Genomic DNA, 22,721 nt, shown 5'->3' with positions numbered 1-22,721 from the left:
ACTTATTAAATGCCCAGTCCTTACAAACCAAGATGTGTGTGGTCTACATCCAAAGTATATTCTAACATGTCTTCAACAGCTTGAAGCAACTGAGATCTAGCCATCTTCGCACAAGATCCATTCCCACAAATCTGCATCTCAATCTCACCTTTTTGTATTAGCAATACACTTCTTTCCAATTCTGCTTGCACAATTAATTGCTAATAAGTTTTACCCCCCCCTCCCCTCGATAGTGTGTATTTGAATTCTTCTATGTAAGACCTGCAAGCTCACAGAAAAGAATAAACCTGCAGTGTAGAGGTATGGCACGACAGCACCTCACGGGTGCTCTCCTTGACTTGGCATCCCACCACACACAGACCCCCCCCCCTGGCACAGGACTTGCTATTTCAAATGCACTGATTTGCCCTCCTACTGGTTCCAGGCTAGGGTGGACAGCAGTGCAGAAGCAAAGCTGCTGGAACTCGCAGGAGGAAAAGTTGCCAGCAGCACTTTCCCCTTCCTTCTGCTCAAGCTCTATGGGGAAATATAAGTGCTAGTAAATAGCAAGACTGTTTGGTGGGGTTTTTTTTCTTCTTCTTCTTTCTTGCTGCTGCCTTCTAGCATTCACTGATTTGTTCCCTTCACCTCAGAGTCTGAGAGGACTACATACCCCATCGTTCTGCTTTCTGCCTTTGGCAGGCTAGAAAAGCAGTAGCATCAGAAAAACTGTGGAAATGAAGCTGGGAGTTTGGCTCACTCGAAAGGATCAAGCAGGTAGCACAGCTGAAGGTAGAGCTACAGGTAAAGGTAACGGTACAGCTAAATACCTGATTTAAGCTTAGTTCCTTGTACTGCTTTTTCACTCTAACTAAACATGTTCATGAGACATACCTGCTTTGGCCTGCTGTCCTAGCTACCTCTCCATATCCATCTGGCACTACAGGGAGTGCCAGGACGCTCATCCCGAGCACCGGCCTGCTATTTCAGGAGAATCAGAGCTCAAGCACTGGACTACATTTGCACAAAGGTAAGAGACCTGCATGTGGAAATCAAAGGCAGTTCAAGGTACTCCTGAGGGTTCAAGTTTGGAGTACGTTGCTGTACGGATAAAGCTACGAATACATCCAACACCACCCATGACCAGACCAGCAGATAGTATCGCATTGCAAAGGTTTAACTAGTGAGTGCAGCAAAATCAATGCATTTTGGAGCTTGGCAGAGATTTGAACCTGCAGATGCTCCATGTTAAGTACAACAAAGCATTCATTCGAAAAAGTGAATACGTGGGAGCAATTGCAGCAGTAAGTCAGCCACATATTTTAGAATCCTTCAGGTGACCAAGAAAAAAGTTCATCTGGCAAACATGCAAATGGAGGTCTGGATGAGGCAGATGCTTTTTCATCTAATTCTCTGCCTCCATCTAACCACTTCATACTATTACAGACTACATTACATATAGCTATTTGTATATATAAAGTGTGAAAATATAAGAGGTATGTCAGTTTGGGCAGAAAAAAATTAAGTGGAAAGCTTGCTCAAGTCTTCACTATGGAGACAGTATCCCATCTACATAATAAGTATGCTTACACTCAGTTCATCTACAATAAATCTGGCAGGAAATCACAGCAAATGAACTGGAAAACCATGTGTTCACTGCTTCAGGCAACAAAATAAAGCAAACTGGAGAGGAGGTTTATCGTGCTATGTTACTCTCAGGTAAGGCACCTGCGAAGACCTGCTGAGCTATGAAGCCTTTCCCAGCTCAGACGAAACAACAAAAGATCACACTTTCAGATATTTAGTAAAAAATAAATCAAATCAGATGCGGGTTTCTGAAAAGGCAACTGAAATCAGAGGACTAAAATTTGCAAGCCTCAAAACACTCCAGAGGGGATGAAAAGCACTCCAATGAGACTACGTAACATTCAACTTCAGCGACATTCAGTTTTTAGATCTGCAGGTTTTTCACTGTAAAAAAATGAACCTATAGTGCTTTCCAAATTTGAAGGAGGAGTTTGCGTACATGAACATGCTGTCGGCTAGCTGTTTGTGCAAGTTCATTTGAAAATTTACATCTAAAGCACAAACAGGTATTGCGACATTTAATTCAACATAAAATCCTAGGCACAGAGATGTCTTCTTGGAATACAAAATAGAATCCATTTTTCTCCTAAATCCCAGTCTAATAATAAGAAATGGCAGCTGGCTAGAATAGCATATTATAGATACCTTTATGGTAAGGTGAACTCATTTTTGCAGTGCATTTTTAATAATCTAAACTTGAGTTTCAGTCCAGTCTAGTTATGGTTCAGAAAAGTTAAAGATCTTACAGAATGAATCCTCAAGTCGCCTAAGCGTGACATGGATATTCTTCCATAACCCACGATATTCATCTTTTGCTTGCATCTGCCAGACATAGAACGCTTGTTTTGCAGATGCACAGCAAACAGAGGTTTAAACTGGTCTTTGTTACATTTAACTTCCTTACAAAGCTAACAGAGCAGGGCACTTACCGTCAGAGCATGTAATATAAAAAATTAATTTATAGTATGGCACTGAAGTATAATGCAAGTGTTGTATTCTATGCTACAAATTAATGTTATTTCAGTATTGAGCGAATGATTTTTTTTTTCCCCTGCACTAACTCATCCTATCCTAGCCAACCAATGTGCCATAAAGGAAAGAGATTGCCTCAGCTCGCAAGTGAGTCTTTGCATTCAAGAATAAATCAGGCATGCTACATATGAGACCAACTTGACTCCTTTCTTTTGTTCTCTAAGATAGCGTGCAACTGAGTGCAGAAAGTTGTTGCGCATCAGGATAGTTTATCTCAATCGTGACTCACATGAAAAAGAGTAATTCATACTTGACATTTACCAGATAAACAGGTGCTAAAGGGGATAAAGGATACTTCTGTTAAGTATGTTAAGGCTTGAACGAGAAGGTCACGTACTTGGTTAACGCCACAGACCACAGTCACAGCAGACACTACCAGTTCTTTGCATTCCTTTAATTCAAACCCGCATACAAACTTTGTGTCTCCCACTATAGAGAGCGACCAACGCCCTCCTGGAAATACTTTGGGAACCTTCTGTTCACCACTCCTACACTCACTGGATTTATTTCATCGCAGTTTGGGAGTTTTCATAGTCACAATTTCATAACAAAGATGAATTTTTGTAAGACCTCATGACAAACAGAAAAAGGACAAATTATATCAGCAGCCATTATGGGACATACCAACATAACAGACTTTTGCAGACATCTGAAGCTGCAAAGAGTGAACAAAGTCTTTCACCAACTTTAGCAGGTTTTGCCCATTCAAAATTCACCAAAAGTTTACGCGTTTATCAGATAAAGACCTAAAAAACTGCCACATCATTTCCAGGAAAATAAAAACTTCCGTTTTCTCGTCCAGGAAAGTAAACTCTGCTGATACATATAATGACTATTTGTAGATGTCACAAACAATGTACAAAGCCATATTAGGCCAGGGCTCAGGGAATATCACTGAGCATTTTTTTAATCAGCACACAGATGACAAAAGCATGGATTTGAAATCCGTAAAGTAACTCCACACTTCAAACATTTGACTTGTATCCATGCACAGAAGTTGTTAATGCACATTAAAAACACACTTGTACCAACAGAGGATGCAATCTCTTAGGTGCTCAGTTCAAAGGCTCCCCCAAAAGTAAAAGACTTTATATAGCAGAAAGTAATTTTCCATTTCTATTTGCAGGAATATACCTCTCCAGGAGGCATGGTATACCTCTTGGAGGCCGATACCCAGGAAGAAGGCGTACCTGCTTGACTTCAGCCTGCAGGTGGCGCAGCTGTACGCACTGCTCCAAGTGCTTGCGGTGCTGCTCTGCCGCCACATCCAGCTCCTGCTGCTTCTCATGAAGAAACTCCAGCAGGTCCTGAACGCGAGTTGCCATGTCTACGTCTCGGTCACAGAGCAGCTCCACACCTGTAATGAGCCAGTCATTCATAATTGACTTACACGTCTTTCCTAGCAGAGTAGCACATTCCCACAGTTTTAGGCTTTCCCAGTTCCTTCTCTAACTGTAATTCAATCTTTTGGGGCATTTGCTTAAGTGAGCATAATGTTTGCACTCTTCTGAAAACACAAAAAAAATGGTATTTATTTTCTACTTTTTTTAAGCCTGAGATTTATCCTAGGTGACCGTATACAGATAAAAGGACATCAAGTGAAGGGGCATAACAAACTGAAGACGACAGCTTACTACTTGAAAGCCAAAAATTATTGTTTGATTAAATTACTCGACGAAATTAACTCCCTATTTAGTCTAACCTTACTGACTTCCTGAGCTTTTCAGCGGAATTTCTTCACTAAAAACTAAGCATTTTCAGGTGTTGCTAACTGCTAGTTAATGATTACAAGTCATAACGATGGCATATTCACCTAAGTGTTATCAGATTTGAGTACAAAGAAAGAAAAGGGTGTGGGGGGGAAAGGATGTCCACCCTTCTCCAGTTTACAGTCAACCGGCATCTCTGCCGTTTTCACACGTCCCACGGAGAGACAACTGGGCAATTCTTACACAGGCCGTCCCCTGAATAGCCCGATGGAGCCATCTTACCAGATGCCTGCACTTCATTGACATACTGCAGCAGATCTTGCCCTTGGTGGATGACATCAAAGGTCAAGTTATTCATGGTCAGGGCTTTATCCGCATGATGCTGGAGCCTCTGTTCTGCTATTGTGAGATCTTCAGTGTCAAAGTCATTCATCTGCTGAGAGAGCTCATCGTTCCAAGATTCGAGGTCTGAAATTATCTAGGAGAAAAAGGAGGAAGACAACGTTCATTTCTCACTAGACAACGCGTATTTATTTCCAGCGTTGCACGTAGGAAGGTGCAGGTCAGAAACTTAAGTTACCCATTATTGACTGAACTCACTAACCAGGTTCAACACGGTTCAGACACTGGCTGTTTCAGCACAGGATTTAAGTTCTGGCAAACACAGAAGAACCTATTTCTCTCATCTCTCTCTCTCTGTCTGTCTGTCTCTCAACCAGCACTTGCCTTGTCAAAGCTTGTGACACTACGGGTGTCCTAGCTTTGTCTAAAGTACTCACTCATGAGCACATCACTTGTGAAATAAAGGAAATTAAAATGTTTTATTTCTGCTTCCAGAGAAAAATGTTGACCTAATAGCTCTTTTCAGTTCATCAGACCGCACTAAGTAATAATCCATACATTAAGTGCCAGCTTAACTCTCAACTATTCCATTCAAGCAGGCCAGTTCTACCCCTCTGTGAGCAGGAACTGCCAAGTACATTCAACACAGAAGGGAGGGTAGTTAGTGAATGGAGTAAAAACAGAAAACAATGTATCAGAGTTAAATTTACTTGCTGAAATCGTGCAGCTATACTTCAGTTTGCACTTCAGTTCTGGATTTTACTCTCAGCCACAAAACATTCAGACAAGGGTAGCGAGGAAAGTACTTTTAACACACCCCCCCCCCCACAATTATAAGCCCTCCTACTCTGTCCACACAAGTGGATTTTCCTTATGATATTCCAAAACCTGGCTGTTTCCTGGTAGCTGACATCACTTAGCACATCAGAAATGGAAAACATTCCTTTTAATTAGGATACAGAACTGTTTTTTAATTAAAACATAATAATGTCTCAGTAGAGTCCTTAGAAATCTCATTGCTCAAAATGGGTTGGGTTCTTATGGCACAGTTGTGATGCATCAGTTACTTATTTCAAGCAAACCTATTCAACACACTTGTCCCTCGAGCCTGTAATCAATTTTTGTTTCATAATTTCTGCCACAAATTACTGTACACTATGGGGAAAGCAAAATTCTAGGCATCAACAACAAAGTATGGCTTAGCTCTAGAGTTCTGGGATTTCAGAAGCAGGACAAACTGGCATGAACAGCGCTAAATAAGCGGGGGGAAACACCTATTTGTGCAGCAAGATGCAGCAAAAAGCATCTGGCCACATTGGCATCGGCAACAAACATGCTGGCTGCATAGACATTTAACAAATGTAATTTGCTGCCAGCGAAAGGAGTATGCCACTATGCTTTCCAAGTGGTTCATCAGAGTTGCAAAGTTACTGAGACAATTCAGCTATAACAGAATTCCCAGGAAATCGAACCCTGTAGAAATGACAGAATTGAAGATAAAGCAAGGCTAAACTGTCTATATAAAGTTCCTTTAGTTGGCTACAATCTCCCTCGATGGCTTGTTTTCATTCTGCTCATCTGACACCATAAAAACTCAACACTTCAAGCAATTATTTTGAAACTGTGGCATCAGTGAGCTACTTTATATTTTAAAGATGTGCTTTGCAAAAATCTTAGCTGACTCACTAAGTATTTCAGTTTCACATCATGTCATGAGGGGAGATGCCCAACAATTAGCATAGGTATCTGCAATCCCTAATCCTGATCAACCAATTCTACCCAAGTGAAAACAGGCAGAAACTCATGTTTCAGTGGCAACACTGAAAACAGAAAAACTGATGGACAAGGGATATAGGAAAACAGAGAGGTCGAGGCTTTTATCCACTGCTCACAGCTTCTTTCGTCTCTGCGGTGCGTGCTCTGAACATCACGCACACGACCTATTCATGCACTATGAGTGGTTTCCCCTCCAAATATGCACACCAACTCCCCTCGCCCCACAAAATCCTTCACAGTTTCCATTTATACTCCTGTAATGCAGTCCATTTCAGATGTTTCATCTCCTTCCTTCTGTTCTTCATCTCCTTTCAACTGATCTGAAGCATTTTACAGACTTTAAGCCTTCCTGATAATTCTGAGCAGCCTGAGAAATCACTCTGCTCCTGCTAATCCACTTTCCCGCTCTCACACGCCTCAGACCTGCTCTTCCCAGCTTGTCTTCAAGAGTTCCACAATCCCTCCTCTAGCACATCCGCTCTGGAATAGGCTTTTGGGTATTTAGTTTCTCATTGCACAGTAATGTGAGTTACCCCTTGAAACACACAGGAGTGTAAAGGAGAGCAAGATTTCTTACTATTGTGAAAGCTACGTGTTGTCATAGCTTTGTCTGTAAAATGAGATTGGTTTTCTACTTTTATGAGTACATACTATTTTTGGTCAGACTTAATGAGTCTGGCATACTTTAAGATACGTTATACAGCAGATTATGTCCAACTACACAGTAAGCCTCCTAGTGATGGTGCAGCTACTTTTCACTGGAGGCACCTCTGCAAGACCCCAGCAGCTTACTATCAAACTGAGTGAAAATAAAGTAATAAACATCATGGGCCAATCAGTTATAGCAGGAAAGTACCGTGGTTAAGCTTAAGCATTTTTACATTAATGGAACAACTGATTTTAAGCACCCCGCAGTCACTACATCCTCTCACGCTACCCTGGGATTCACTGTGCCTAACATGAATGACAGGTAGTTTTAAGAGGTCAGCACTGTGTGTCACTTCAGCCAAGAGTTTTCAGTGATAATGCCGCCAAAGAATAGCAATTTAAGAAGCATAACTTATTCCCATGTTATTTTATGCAAGCCCGAGGTTAAGATCACAGCCTACATATTCTCTAAACTAGTCTGAAACACTCAGTGCAAGTGCATGGCATTCCCTTTCCCCTTCAAAAGCATCAGAAAATCCATGATATATACATATGGCTAGCCCTACACTCACTCAAAAGACAGGAAGCCCTAGTGCACATCACAGTTGGGTATCCTAACAATATTAAAAAATCCTGCACACTTTTTCAACAGTAATTGGGTGGCTCAAGGTGACCTATTCAGCCTTTATGATCCCACAGCGCAAATCTGAAAGTATTGACGGCAGTTAAAGAAAAAAAAAAGAAAGCGTATTAAGTGCTCTCTGCCCACATCCTTCAGGGCTTCCCCTGGAATTTCTGCTTTGCAAGAGACACTTTTAGAGTAAGCTCCTATTTTGTTTTTAAAGTTTTGTCATGACAATTAACATTAATTAAACAGAACAACGATGAGTGACTCTAGTAGACAATCAGATTTACTGAATCAAACAAATTAATTCTGTTCTTCAGGAAACGGATACCCTAGCATAAACACAGGGAAACCACTTACCTTATCAGCTGTTGAAGAAGTTCCCAGTGTGCAGTATGAGCTGCCTGACATACTTTTACGTTTGTTAAAGTACATTACTGGCAGGAAATGAAGCAGGGTACAGCACCCAAGGGGTGCAGACTCTTTCATGCTAACTGGGAAAGAAACTAGGAACCACACATCTCTCTTCAGAAGGGTCTAAGTACTCTTCTTTGGGCCAACTGAATGCTAACCAGGACCTGGAAAACTTTATGTACTAGGGGAGAAAGAAAAAGGAAGGAAGGGAAAAAGAGTGAAGTCTCTGTGACCCAGCATCTTGCATCCTTGCCTTTTCAACTGGATAACTAACAGGCATCCTGTAACTATGGTCCAAAAATAGAGCAGAGATAAAGTTGTGCCCTGAAATGTGTGTCGTATGCTCTGTATGGAGCCCTGACATAGGCTTAGAGGCATTTAAGTCACGGACAAGCAGAAATGCACAGACACAGATGCAACAATTTACACATCCCAACAAAAAGCACGTACTGCAGACTATACTACCAGTGCTACCTTTCTGCTATCTAAGCCCATGTATTGCTTCTCTTTGCTGCAAATACTTGTTAACCCTAAAAAGAGATTCTTCATGGACATTATTTTCTCCTTTGCTTTGCCTTCAGTTAGTACAGGCATTCATCGTCCTTCAACTACCTCACAGCAATAGTACCTCCAAGCTTACCAAGTATAGAGAGAGTCATGTTTATATGCTAAGACCAAGGGGCTGTAGTTAGAGCAACTTCAGAGAAACAGCAGAAATCTGAACAGTTGCAAGATAAAAGTCAGGTACGAAAACAAACTAGAAGAGTATTCGATAAGTCCAGGGAAGAAAAGGGAGAAGATGACAACTAACCCTGGTGGCAAGCCTCACCACCGGCCCAAGGAACACAGCTGCACAGTAAGACCCTGCAGCCCCCGAGGGTATCTTTTGTTTCATTCCAGCTTGTGCTATTTTGCATGCAATAAGCAAAGCTAGAAACACTACTCTCCTTCCACAAAAACTGTCCCCACAGGACGCTACCCTGAAGGAACGGCCCCTACAAGCAAGTCTTAACTGACTTGGCCAGTCGCACAAAACCTGTGACAAAATAGGAGGTCAAAACAAGGCCTGTAAGTTCCTGGCTGGTATGAAAACATTGGCTCCTCCTCACTATCACATTACTTCATCTGAGCTTCTGCTTTCAAATAACTGATCTGGAACTACTCCCTGCATTTTCTTCCCAGAAGTTTCCAAACGTGTCTGCCTTCAGGGAGAGGGAGAGGAGAACCAGGCTGCGCTGAGGAAGCAGAGAGACAGGACAGGGTACAGAGGCAGCAAAACAACCAACGTTTTGCTAAAGACGCTCTTTAGCCAGGTCATCACAGCCCAACTTCTTCCCTGAAAAGTTCCTTGGCACTCAAGTAAGCGTGATTTTTTTTTTTTCCCTGAGTCACATAAAGACACCCTAACTCTTTCGACCCGGTAACTGGCGCGTTGCTTTATGTTGTACATGCCAAAGTATAAAGCATGCCAAGTTTCAGCTTTAGAAAAAGCAAGAACTATCAAGTTAGGATATGCAGCTTTCCACTGCAAAATCCTATCAGCATCACCAAACGATATACACAGTAGTATTGCTATGTATACAGATGCTATACTGCACTGAAGGACCAGAGGCACACCTGCAAAACAGGACTCTGCCTGCCACTGACTTTCTGCTATTGTAAAATTCTGGTTCAGGTCACCTATAGCAGAGAGCACTCACAGAACTTCACTGCAAGTCTGAATCTAATTCTGCCTTCAATTTTCTCACCAGCCCTTACTCCTCCCACTCCCTCCAGTTCAGCGCTCTACTTAAGAATGTCACACAGACCCCATCGAGCTCTGGGGATTGCTTCTGTGTGGATGGTAAAACTGCTGACAAGCTTGTAACCAGAAGATACCTTTTATGCCTCTCCATATGGACCAGTCATCCAATTAATTATCACAATCACAGCTCCACCAAGCCGGTCCAGCCTCTCCTTTACATGTTCAAGACAGATGCTCTCACATAACCGAAACAGTGAAGTCCCTGCAGACTAGTTTCATCTTCCCAGTGTGAACCGCAAAATAGAGAACCTTCTTAGTCTTCCTTTACATTAGAGTTATTATTACTGTAGTGTGCACAGTCTCACTTCCTCTGGGGCCACAGATCAGGGAGGTGTGCCTGCCTATTCCTGCATTGCACCTAACAATCTACTTGACTAAACCAACATTCCAGCAATGATATCTAACCTTGATTTTAAGAAAAAACCTGAGGAGCTATCACTTCCACTGGTTGCCTCTTTACCCTGGCATCATTCCTACCTAACCCACTGTTGCGGGTTTTACCATTTGCCAGGGAAAGGGAAAAGTTAAGGCTGCACCTTTTGGTTTTCAGAGCCCCAGGGGGTAAGCCGTTATATCGTCACACAGGATCATGCACCAGCGAATTACCTTGATGCTTTGGAAGAATCAGCTCAATTTTAGTCACTGTGTACAGTGCTAGTGGTTTTACAAAGGTCAACTTTGCTTACATCAACTTAGGTGCAACTTTTTAACGCAATTCTACCAACATAAGCTACACGTGGAGTTTCATGTCTGTTTGTATACAGGCTTCTATATACAACCATAAACTTTACAACTGATATTGCTATAACTATGCTCCAAAATTGATACAGTCTGAAAACAGCTTGAAATTTGGCAGGGTAGTGATCACACACCAAATACAACTGCTTGCACTATTTTGAGAGCCGGGAAAGTCTCACTGAAAGAGGGGGAAAAAAAATAATAACAAATACAAAAAACCCTCCCCCACAAACAGCCCTTAACAACACTCCCAAAGATTAAAATAGAATTCCAAGCACCGCTTGTAGCTATCAACTGAAAAAAGGGCTGCCGATAGGGAAAAGAAAGAGAAGAGAGAGATTAGGACAAAGCAACAGTTTAGAGCTTTTGTACTAACCCCTCCTTGCAAGTCTTCCCGTTCATCTTTACTATTAACCTATCAGTTATATCAAGGTAGCTTGATATTCAAACCATACTTGCCAGATGAAGCAACTGGTACATTACGATTTTATATGACAAGACACTTTTTCAAAGGCACACTGGGATCCAATCAGAGCTGGAATTAATACCAAAGAGCCTAGCTCCATACTCTGCCGGGACTTTCACACGCAAGACAAAAGTCAGTCAGAAAGTTCAGGTGAGAACTAAGCCCATCAGTCAGTTGAGCCACATGTCAATACAACCACACAACCTTCACAGTATAAACGTTCCCACACAACAAGCAGCAAACGCTGTGCAACTCAAAGCAGACACTCACATCTATCGCGTCCCTTTCGAATATGCGGAGCTGCAGGAACAGCTCAAGCTTGATCTTGCGCTCTTGAAACAGCTCCTCCATCTGAGACTGGGCCTCATCCAGCTGCTGCAGGACTGTCTCTATGTGATTGATTGAGCTGTTATGGGGGGTCTTGTTACTAGAAATGGCAGAATCCCTATTCAGAGCACAGAAAAAGAAGAAAAAAGTATTAAAAAAAGGCAACACAATTTAGATTCCACATACGACCGTGAAATGTAAGACCTTTTTTTTTTTTTTTTTAAAAAAAGGTAAGAGGGTCAGTGCAAGGCACATTACATGAAGGCTAAGTTTGTACATTTTTGTTAGTAGAACCTCTGGTTAAGAAAAAGTCCAAATTATATTTTAATAGTTGAAAAAGTATTAAGAAATGAGATTACTTTCATTTTTTGACCAATTCAGCATTTAAGGACGTTCTGTTTACAGGCAGAACAAAATTTAAAACCAGGAACAAATCCTTTTACTGTGAAAAGGAAGTGGCATCTGATAACTATTTACTCCACTGAAGCTTCCTGGCAGTGAAAAATGAAAATCAGAAATTTGGAGAGAAACAAAATGAAAAACCCTGATCTCTTACTGTTATATTAAAGCTGCAAAATCAGATAAGATAGCATTAACTCCTGCAGCAAACGGGGCATGTACCAGTGCAGAAGGGCCCCAAATTAACAGAACAGTCCATTTATTGAACAAAATGGACTGCAAATTGACGGTCTCTGCTGGATAAAAGTTACATATCAGTGAGCAAAACAATTTCAAGTGTCACTTTATAAAAGGGCCACTGCTTGGGACTCTGCAGAGTCCTGCAAGAGACACTGCCGAGCCCTGCAAGTCAGCCTACAAAGATATATGATTGCTCCTATCACAAAGGTAGCTTATGTAAACAAAATGTCCTTTTGGTGAAGGTAGTGTTTATGAGCTGAACTTCCTGTAAACAGATAGAGACAATCGGTACCAAACGAAACATAAATGTAGTCCTAATATTTATAGAATTTATTTACAGGTCATATCTTTTAGTCTTCATCTCTACCCTCACAATAGGAAAAGACTCGCAGAATATTAGAGATGTGCCAGAAGAGATTTAAAGGAAATAGGCCTGATGTTTTACAAACAGTAAAACCTCGAAAGATGTAACATTATTTGGATTCAAACACGCATTACCTTAGTTGCTGTATGAGATCTTCACCTTCTTTTATGACATTGACTGTAACCTGCAGAGTGGTCTGCTGTTGTTGACCAAAACGTTTAATCAGGTCTTGGACAGCCTCCACAGACTCAGCGTAGACATCATCAAGCAGCTCCTTCTGTAACTCTTCAAGCCATGTCCACAGCTAAAGGAGAACAAAAAGAAACATAAGCACCAGGATCAGGCAGACACTATTCCAAATCAGTTTCCCTGGACAGGAAAAACAGATTTGGGGGATGGGGGCAGAAAACAGGATTTGTTTCTCTTCATAGGAAAATCCCATCTTCACTTTAATAAAAAGGAGCCTTTGTTCAAACTAAGGTTTTCACTTGTTGGAAATACCAAGAAAGCTTTCTCCGTGTTGCTAAGTCACCCTTTCTTTCCCATTTTCCTCCTACAGTCCCGAGCGCCTGCGAGGGAGCAGCACTGCGTTCATAGCGAGAATCCCATCTGCAGCACGGCGAGAGAGGCACCGGCAGGGAAATGCTATGGTAACCCTCCCCGAGAGAAGGAAGGAAGGAAGGAAGGAAGGAAGGGAGATGTATTGTGGCCACCATCACATTTGCACTGCCAGGCCGACACATGCACATAGATAACATGACACTTCTCAGTGGCCTTCAAAAAGAGAGAAAAGAAAAGTGCATTTCAGAAAATGAAATTTCTGTTTCTCCTTGTCTCTACAGAGAAAAATCAGATGAAAAAAAACACTTACTTGCTAGCATAATCTCTGCAGCTATGATGATTACCCTGTTCACTTCAATTTAACATTATTACAGCAAAAACCATCTCAAGTAGTTAAGCTAGTTAACTCCAATGTCTTCACATTTTTTTCCTTCACATATGCACGCATCCTTGTACAGAACTACTCGCACGCTGTAGCCTATGGAAAATTCCCTGGGTATACGCTGGCTAAGTATTATTACTGGTCACTTGAATCATACTCTGGTCTTTTCCACAATTTTACGAGGGAAGCTGTTACATCCTAAGCTCTCTGTGGAAAATTTTAACCAATAAACATCAGGCATCTAACAGGCAAACAGTAAAAATGCTGCTTGTACAGAGAGAGGGTGCCTGCCTCCCGTGATACCCCTTGCGAGCACTTGCAGCACAATGCAACAGCTAGTCTCTCAGGAAGCGTTCAAATCAGGTCCCTCCTCTCTTTTATCATCGCGCTGCATATTCGGTTCACGATTCCAAGAACGACGACTAATTTTTTCTTTAATCCTGAAAGAATAGCTCTGTTTCGACTGAAAGCATTAAGATCTTTTGACTACATTTTAATCTCTGCCTTCATACATTTTAGGAATATAAATAGGTTTCATTAACTTTGAACCTAATTAAAACGTTAACATAATTAAAATACTGACAGTAAGCAAACCAGCTTAATTTCAAAAGACAGCAAAATAAGTGCTTTCTTTGTTTCTTTACTTAACAGTTTCTATAGAAATACCTATTTCATGCTGTTGTCTCTATAACATTTTGCTCAAAGATTTATTAACTAACAATGGAGCTACATTAAAACTGAAAATTCAATGAAGGAGTCCAAGTTTTGCATAACCAGTTGTATTAAAGCTTTGGTTTTTGTTTTGTTTTGTTTTTTAAGAATAAACAAACAAAAACTTTCTATATATTTTAGAGCCTTATACACATCTTACAGTAGGTTTTGAAAGCAGCAAGCCACAGGCTCATCTTTCACAAATCAGAAAAGATTAACAAGATTTAACCAAACTGTTTTCTACAAAGTTTGTTGCTAAAAAAAGAAAACAGAACTGCCTATTCATACGCACGATATTCTTCTGACTACACATAGGCTTCAAAGACAATAACTGTCACATATTTGAATGCAATTCCATATTCATACACACTACAATCTCAAGTCACAGCAGTCTTTCTTAATAAAAGGAGCACGCATCAATAAAACTTACCACATGTGCCAAAAGCAGTGTTCACTCCAACATAACCCAACGCAGGACCGAATTTTCATTTTTTTATTTTTATTTTTTCCAAATGCACACTTAGGAGTACAAATTTCATTTCAAGACAAATGAAACTTCAGATCCAGTAGCTTGACAATACAAACTGAAAACTTTACTAGATTTCAATGCCCAGAAGACACGTTTTTCTCCCTCTCAACTTATGAAGCTTATGTCTGAACCAGAAAAATAGGACACTGTTAGAGATCTTCCAAGCGAGCTGGTTTGTACACAAAATTAGTGCAAAAACTTGCAGCTCTGCAATTATATTAGTTAAAGAGAGAGTAACGCTTTGCTGTCAACTGCAGATCTAACGGATTCAGTGCTAGCTGGAAGAGCTCTACCTGGTGCTTACTGCACTATTTAAACTGGCTAACAAGCAGCCTAATTTTCAGAGACACTTATCACAGACAAACTGGAATTAAAGCCATTTTGAGCCTCTTGGACTATATGAAGCTCGCCTCTCGGCTCCCTTACAAGTTCTGCAACTCAAGGAAGGTCTGAGAACAACTCCAAATTCTTCTCACAGCTCTTTTGCAGCCGAGCCTCCCATCAGAGCCGTGCGAGGGACACCTCGCCTCTGCAATACTAACTCCTCCAGCATGCGTAAGCCACTTCTGTACTGGGGTGCAGAGGACCTGGCAGGACCAATGAAGCCTGGAGACGCTGGGCTGCTGATGTACTGCCCATGTGAATATCTCCCTTCAAGCTCACTCCGGGTACCGTAGACAGAGCCAACAAAGAACAAGCAGACTTTTCACTCCACAGAGCCGGTCTACAGCAGCACCACCTAGAGCAGAAGGATGTGGACACTGGCACAGCAGAGGGTTATGTGGACTGGCTCAGGGTCCGGCTGCCAGAAATGGAGAACTAGCTCCTCAGGACAGAATCAGCATGACTGTAAACACAGTATCTTGCCCCTAAGATACACTAAGGGGCTCATGCTGCATTTGCTAGTTCATTAGCAGAGTCACCCGCTGCTTGGGCAGGAAAAACATTTCGCAAACGTGCAGAGGAATAACAATAGTAATTAATATGCATTACTCGTCTAGCTGTGATTCATATGCTGGTGAAAGTAGAACAGTTTAAGTCATTTCTGAAGTGACTACACAGCTTTGTGACACTTGCACATCAAAAGTTACTCTAATGCGTTACCAAGTAAGCTTTTTATCCTTTCCCACTAAACACATTTCTAACAAACAGCGTCCCCTCAAAATAATCTTGAAGTGATGCACTCTACGCACAAAAGTTAGCATAAAGCCACAAGAGAGAAACACAACCGTCAGGTCAGAGCTCTCGCAATCTACTCAGAGGAGCTTAGGCACAACTGGTGTAGCCTGCTGACTTGCGGAAAGTTTCAAAACCAGAATTAGCACCGCATACAGTGTAAATTACTTAATTGACCTTGCTTCCTGATATAAAACTAAGGATGAAGACAGTACAAGGGAGCAAAGCCTTGCATAGCAAAGCCAAAAGAAACCAGAGAGTTCACTGTGGGGAACCAACAGAGATAAGGGCACCCACACATATGTTCATCAGGGAAGTACAGATTTTCATTAGTTCAACTTTTTGAGGTAATACACCATTCACCAAAATAGAGCTTAGCCAGAAGAACCTAATGAAAACCTTGTCATCGAAAAGCTATCAACTTTCTTTCAGTGTGATTTTTTTGAGCAACTTCCAGTCATGTCTTTCTATTACTCTGTAAAGGACTGGGCATGAAGACCAAACCCACCACTGAGTCCCGTGACCTTTGGAAGAGCTTTACCCAGTGGTACTGAGAACTCCAATGCACAGTGGGGTGAGAACACCACCAGTATAAGTAACTACACTCAGTCAACTGAACGAGGTGGTTCTCCTTTATTCTGCTCTTCGCATCCTAGCGAAGCTAAAATTGGACAGGGAAATCAAATTCTGAATCCCTGACAGGCAAATGTTTCACCCAGCGTATTTTTTCTTGATCTAAATATAGGCACAGCCGAAGAAACATCTGCTTGAATGAGCCTGCATCCTGTGCTACCTCTTTCCTAAGTTCTTGGGAGCGTGCCATTAGTCGCTGAGATAGCATTCGCTTAATTGTCTGTCACATCCTGGAAGTTTCAGTGTTTCCATCGAGCCTCCATCCATTTAAGTCCCATCCCTGCAACCTCCTGGAAGACTGCAGCTAAATAAGCCTTCGGGATTGATCTTAAGGTATTTTACAGAGTATAATTAGAGATCAATCACTTGTGCGTAAATATCTTCCCAAGTTTAGAGTTAATTTTTTAAGGTAAAATATCTGTCCATCTCTTTCACAATTAATTGTTTTTTATTTTTATACCACCGGCTTTTTGGATCTGCAGTCAAGACTTTTCAGTAAGTTAAGACAAAGAAAGACGCATCGCTTCTGTATTTAAAAATTGCCAATTCCTCTTTTTCCCCCCTACCCCCAAGCACAGCGTTGCAGCATGCATATTACCCCAGGCACCCTTGCTTAAGGAGCTGTTATTTGTGTAGGCTAAATGTTGCAGCAGTGCTCCCCAAAAAGCATGTGTGGGTAGAAAGCAGTTCCGGGGTGGGGGGCACACGTGCATGTGTGTCTGGACACGCAGCAGACAAAAACTGCACCTTATTAACATCAAAAAGTTGAGATGTTAAAGCTTCAGGAATTTGTCTTCCAGGGCCTTTCTGTGACATTTAAGACACTAAACGCATGCATATTTTTTGAAAGTGAGATTTAATTACCTCAGGAAAGCTTCAAATATTTCTACGTACTCTACAATTATAGTTGAGTGAGTTTCCTATTCGAAACAAAACTGTCCTTGAAGCAATACCAAGTTTCTTCCTAAAACGACACTGACTACTAGCATTCTGTTAGCATCTGTCCCACTTCTTACACAAACAAGAAAACATCTCTATACCATGGCATAGTTTACGTAGTTTAAAGGTGCTCTGCTTCTTGAATAAATACTATTTAAATAATGCCAGGATAAGTTTGACCCCTTTTTTCCATGCAAGGCTACCAACATTGATAGAGAAAACCAGGGTTAGGTAACCGGATTACAGTCATACCAAACCACCCAAACACAACACCCTGAACTGCCTCTGAACCTGCTTCTCTTCTTTCAGGTTTTAAAACCGCCCTCCTCAGCTCTCAGATTCAAGAATATTGGCATACCAAAACAGTGACCAAACACCACATTTCATGAATTTCGCCAGACTGGTCACAGTGAGCTCTACTGTAGTGTAATTATGTGATAGAATATTAGAGGTGCACAAAACTCTGTGCAACGAAGCCGTAACGGTGATACGAGGGCATCCAAAAGCTGATGCGGTGCTTGAAGAGGGCACGCTCCGGTTGCCAGCTCTGAAGACAATGGCTTCATTACCGTCGTCCAAACTTACACTACAGAACTGAATATCTGGGGGTGCTGGGCAACCATAGCACCAAGGCTGTCACCTCAGGGCTCACCCTGGAGGAAATGAATGAAAGGCTCTGCAGATGGACGTCCTCCTATCTACTGGGTAATGCACAGGAGACCATATTTCTGGCACTGAGGCATGAGACAAAGCAATACTGTTAACAAGTTTTTTGGGGGTCAAAACCACGCACGCCATAGACATGAATGAGTCAGCAGTGCCACGGTCACAGCAAGGCTTCCTCAGCCTTCCCATACTCTAGCACCCTCAAAACAATATCACCTTTCTCCAACAGCTTGTGCATACTATTTTTTCATTAGTTTTCCTCAGGAGCAGTGAGTTTTTGTATCTGAAATCTTTGCCAATTCCACTTCCATTTTCTTTGGTTCCAGCTCAATATATTCTGATGTAAACTTTAGTTTGAGTAAGGTGAAAAATAAAAAACAGGCATCTTCTAGTAACATCATCCAGCATACATGTATGCAGAAAAAGTGCTCTGAGCTATTTTATAATTAACTTGTCAGAACACACAAGAAGGTTACACGCAAAAAGCCAACACGTTCTTAAGGGATCATTCTCTTCCATGTATATTCAGCTCTGATCTGTATTCCCACATTTTATTCCAGTTCAGAAAATATCTGTTTGCTGTACTTTGGCACTACTACAAACACCTAGCTTGGCCATGATTTCAGTCTTCCCACTCATAGATGCTGAGGGAGCCATTTAACTGCATTTATATATATATATATATATATATATATATATATATATGCCATTTAATTTCACATGTATGTGTATATATAAAATATATGATACATACATACACACAATGATGCGATACACAAGCATACACACAGAGGCGCACACACACATATACTTATATATATATGTGTATATATATGCAGAACAATTTGAATTCTCATCAAAATTCTGTTCTACTCTACCTGATGCAAGATTTCACAGCATGGACTACTGTGGCTTTTGCTGCTACTTTTTGTGCACAAACTATGATATCCACTTACTTGGGAAAAGTTATTTTACCTGCATAAGACTTCCAGTGCAAAATCAGATTTCATCTTCTCCCTTCCCATACTATTAAATGCCAAAGGAATAAAAGCCATAAGGGATTAATTGTCTTGTGATGGTCAACAATCCTGGATGATCAGTTGTATTTTTCCATCCTCAGGCTGGGAGCATGCCAGGACATCGTACTTCCAACATACAGAGATTTGGATGGGGATATTTATGGTCCCACATACTTTAAAGCATGCCAGCAGGCAGCTTAACTTCAGCTACTTCACTTCCTGAAAAATTTGGCTTATTGATTGAAGAATCTCATTGTTGGCACAGGAATTAAAAATCAATATTCACAACACTACAAGTTTAATACTAACACAGCATCATGGAACCATAATTTATATATATATATATGTATATATATATATGTATGTATGTATGTAGGTGTATATGTATGTAGGTATATGTGTATATATCAAACAGCTGATTTTCTTGGATCTCAAATAAGCAAAATGAGCGATGGTGATACCATTGCCTAACATCATACTTCTGATTTCCCTATTCAGGCTTTCCTGAACACATTTTCTTTTCCTGGCGAGAAATTCAGTCTACTGAGGTAGGTCCACGAGGAGCCCAAGAACTCCTCTTCTAAGGAGCAGGAACTCTACCTGGGGGTACCTATAACCTGGCTACAGAACTTCTGGAGCCATCAGAGACGGCCAACGCTTTCAGTGTGCATCTTAGTGGGCTGCTGAACGCATGCTACATGGCTGCTTTCTGCACAGGTATAACAAAAGTCTGTTACTTCCAGGAAACATCACAGGGATCTACTGCTTTTGTGGCAAGCAGGTCACTTCTGAACGCAGAAGGCTGCACTGATTTACTAAGTGCAAGCAGCGCAACGGTACCGTGCAAGCACTGCAGGGCTGGTGCTTCCCAGGGAAGCTTAAAGTTGCAAATTCTGAGGACAGTAAGACAGTTAAAAGGCTACAGGGGAAAAGAAATATCGGAATGCTCCTATCCAGCAGAGGAACATTAATTCAATGGGAAGTACTTCTAGGGAAAAAGAAAAACAAAACAAAAAACCCTATTTCAAAAAATCAGGAGACCGGATGGATATCAGAGCTAGACTTCAAGGCCGCCAAACAGCCAATAACTTAGATGACCAACTGTTTTTTTTTTGCTTTACGGCTCCCTCCAAACTGTCACACATAAACATGGTTTTATTTTTCATGCTCATTTTCAGTCCAGAAAAAAACAAAACAAAACAAAAACTTTAAAGAAACAAAATTCACCCTGAACAGTTGAAGGGTGAAACTTCTTTTTTTTTTTTTTTTAAATGACTGAAATGTGTCTCAGGAGTTCAATAACCAGTACCTCCGCCCACTACTTTGAACTCCTCTCACCATCACCTAAACAGACGCATTAATTTCTTAACCACATAGCAGAAGAGTTACGTGCTTATAGGTATGCACTAATTCCTGCAGCAAATCCCCACATCCTGCAGGAGACATGCAACTCTCCTGCCACCAAAGTTAAGGATGACTTTCAGGTTTAGGACATTATCATCTGCCATATGGCCATCTCAGCCCTCCACACACATTTGATAACTAACAACATGCACTTGAAAATAGAATACAATACAGAAAACACAGTACAGCTCTGCGCTTGCCGTTTCTTTGCACTGTAACCAAAGGACTAGTCAAATAAATATGAATCACCTGCCTCACTCTCTGGTCTGTATTTTTAAGTAGCACATAAATAAATAAATAAAAAGCTCATCTTGCTTATATAAATAAGTACTCTTTCTAATCTTCTCTGCTTCATTAGGTATAGAGGTCAGCCACATTATCAAAAAATAAGCAATTTCAGTGTTTATACATCAGCCACAGTTCCTTTCCCCAAAGTCCAGGCTACAAAGAGGCTGCCATGGTAACAGCTGTGTGCACTTACAGGGTCACAATAATATCCCTTTTCCAGAAGAAATAAATCAAGATACAGAATATCTTTTTTCAATAAAACATTATTATCTAGGGGAGCAGTGGCAACATTCCAGCACATCTGGAACAGCATCCCAGAATTGCTCAGCACTGACTCACAAGGCCAGCCTGCCTTTTTGCCTTTTCTTTTCTGAAGCCCCTTTCTTGCAATTCCTTTCACAGCCTACATCTTTCATCACTACAATCAACAATGTCCATTTAAATACCATTCCAGCTGCTCCTCTCCGTGCTAAGAAAAACAGATAATGAAGAAATCTATAGAAACAATGAACACATTTCAGCAGCTGATTGCTCCTGTGCTTCACAGTAGGTAATGAAACAGCAGTAAGTGCTTAAGAAAAGTTAAGCAAAAATGTTGACCCAAAAGAATAGCTCGGGATAGTAGTTCTTAGAATACAGCATTTATGTTTCACTTAAGCAAGCAGAGTCCTGAGAGAATAGCAGCAAGCATCTAACAAAAAACTGATGGGGGAGCTAGGGACTCATGTCTACAGCTAGAAAGTACTCACTCTCAACCTCCTTCAAAGACCAACTGCCTTGTGCATTTGTTTCAAGTATAAAGCAGATGTTCACAAACAAAAAGCCTCCCACCCTTATCCCCTACACAGTTTTGCTGAAGAAAGTGTTCTGAATACTACACTTCCCCACTAACCACAGTCTACTCTATGCAGGGTAAACGAGAGAAAGACACAAACTCTGATATTCCAAGAGCCAAAAGCCTTTGATACTTCCACCTATTCAAACAGTGAAAAGATTTAACATGAGCTCTAAGCAGAAAACACAAACAATCCACAGTTGTCAAGATGTGTCACCACTGTTAGCCAACAACCCTTACTGAAATCCTTATTCTTGTTCTGGCCCATTCCACTGGCCCCCATCAGCCTACAAACGTGTACAATCTGTGTTCTGAACCAGAGCAGAAAAGTGACTTAGCTGAAAATTAAGAGTCTTTGTCTGAATTTTTTTTTCCCTTGACATATCAGTTCCCCAATTCAGTTCACCATGGAACCCCATCAACACTCCAGCCTTCATAAAAGCGATGGGGTGGTTGAGAGAAATAGTGCTGCTGCTGCATGCTAACTTTGCACAGCAAAGTAGAAGCTGCTTACAAAAAAAAAACAAAACAAAACAATCCTCCCAACAAAAACCCACAAAACCACACTCAAACACGCGACAATTCTCCCTCTCCTTGACTTGCAATGAATTACACTTTGAGTTTTAATCCAAACCTCATTACACAATATGGGTTCATTACTTCCTGTAGCAGGGTTGTAACACTGAAAGCAACGTTGGACAGACTTGGTTTAAAGGCTAAAAGTTGTGAACTTCATTTATCATCAGTTTTACCTCTTTAACATGGGTGTGAAAGGACACAGACATGTCCAACAGGATTTTGCGTTGCTCCACACGCCTAACAAAATCCTGTATCCTGTCCTCGAGCTGATGGGCAGCTTGATAGATTTCTTCTGGGTCACACTCCCCGGTCTGAGCCAGCTGTTCGGCTGCTTCTAGAAGTTTATCTGCATTGGTATATGTGTTCTGTAGAGAAATAAGTTAGTTTCACAGTATTAAAGGAATGAAAATTCACTATCTATTTTAAAGTCAGTGCTCTGTTGCCCGCAATAGGAAACCTAATGGAAAATAAACAGTCATTAACTGATGTGATATTTCCATGACAACAGAATAATTACAGTAGGTACTAAACTTAATTCTCTGACAAAAT

At 41.1% G+C, this 22,721-nt stretch overlaps 1 protein-coding gene across 3 annotated transcripts in view; it reads right to left on the bottom strand.

Moving 5' to 3' along the window:
- Positions 1-22,721, bottom strand: part of TRIO (trio Rho guanine nucleotide exchange factor) — a 263,242-nt gene that overhangs the window by 115,639 nt on the left and 124,882 nt on the right. For all 3 annotated transcript variants that reach the window (XM_068931428.1, XM_068931431.1, XM_068931429.1), the window contains 5 exons: positions 22,346-22,537; positions 12,585-12,754; positions 11,391-11,565; positions 4,590-4,785; positions 3,789-3,955 (listed from right to left, as the gene is read on the bottom strand). In XM_068931428.1, the coding sequence (XP_068787529.1) occupies positions 3,789-3,955; positions 4,590-4,785; positions 11,391-11,565; positions 12,585-12,754; positions 22,346-22,537 (900 nt within the window). The remainder of the gene's footprint in view (positions 1-3,788; positions 3,956-4,589; positions 4,786-11,390; positions 11,566-12,584; positions 12,755-22,345; positions 22,538-22,721) is intronic.

Source organism: Struthio camelus, chromosome 2, assembly GCF_040807025.1.
Source record: "Struthio camelus isolate bStrCam1 chromosome 2, bStrCam1.hap1, whole genome shotgun sequence".
Taxonomy (NCBI): Eukaryota; Metazoa; Chordata; class Aves; order Struthioniformes; family Struthionidae; genus Struthio; species Struthio camelus.
The sequence above is the reverse complement of the archived record's forward strand: the minus strand, read 5'-3'. Positions and strand labels throughout refer to the sequence as shown.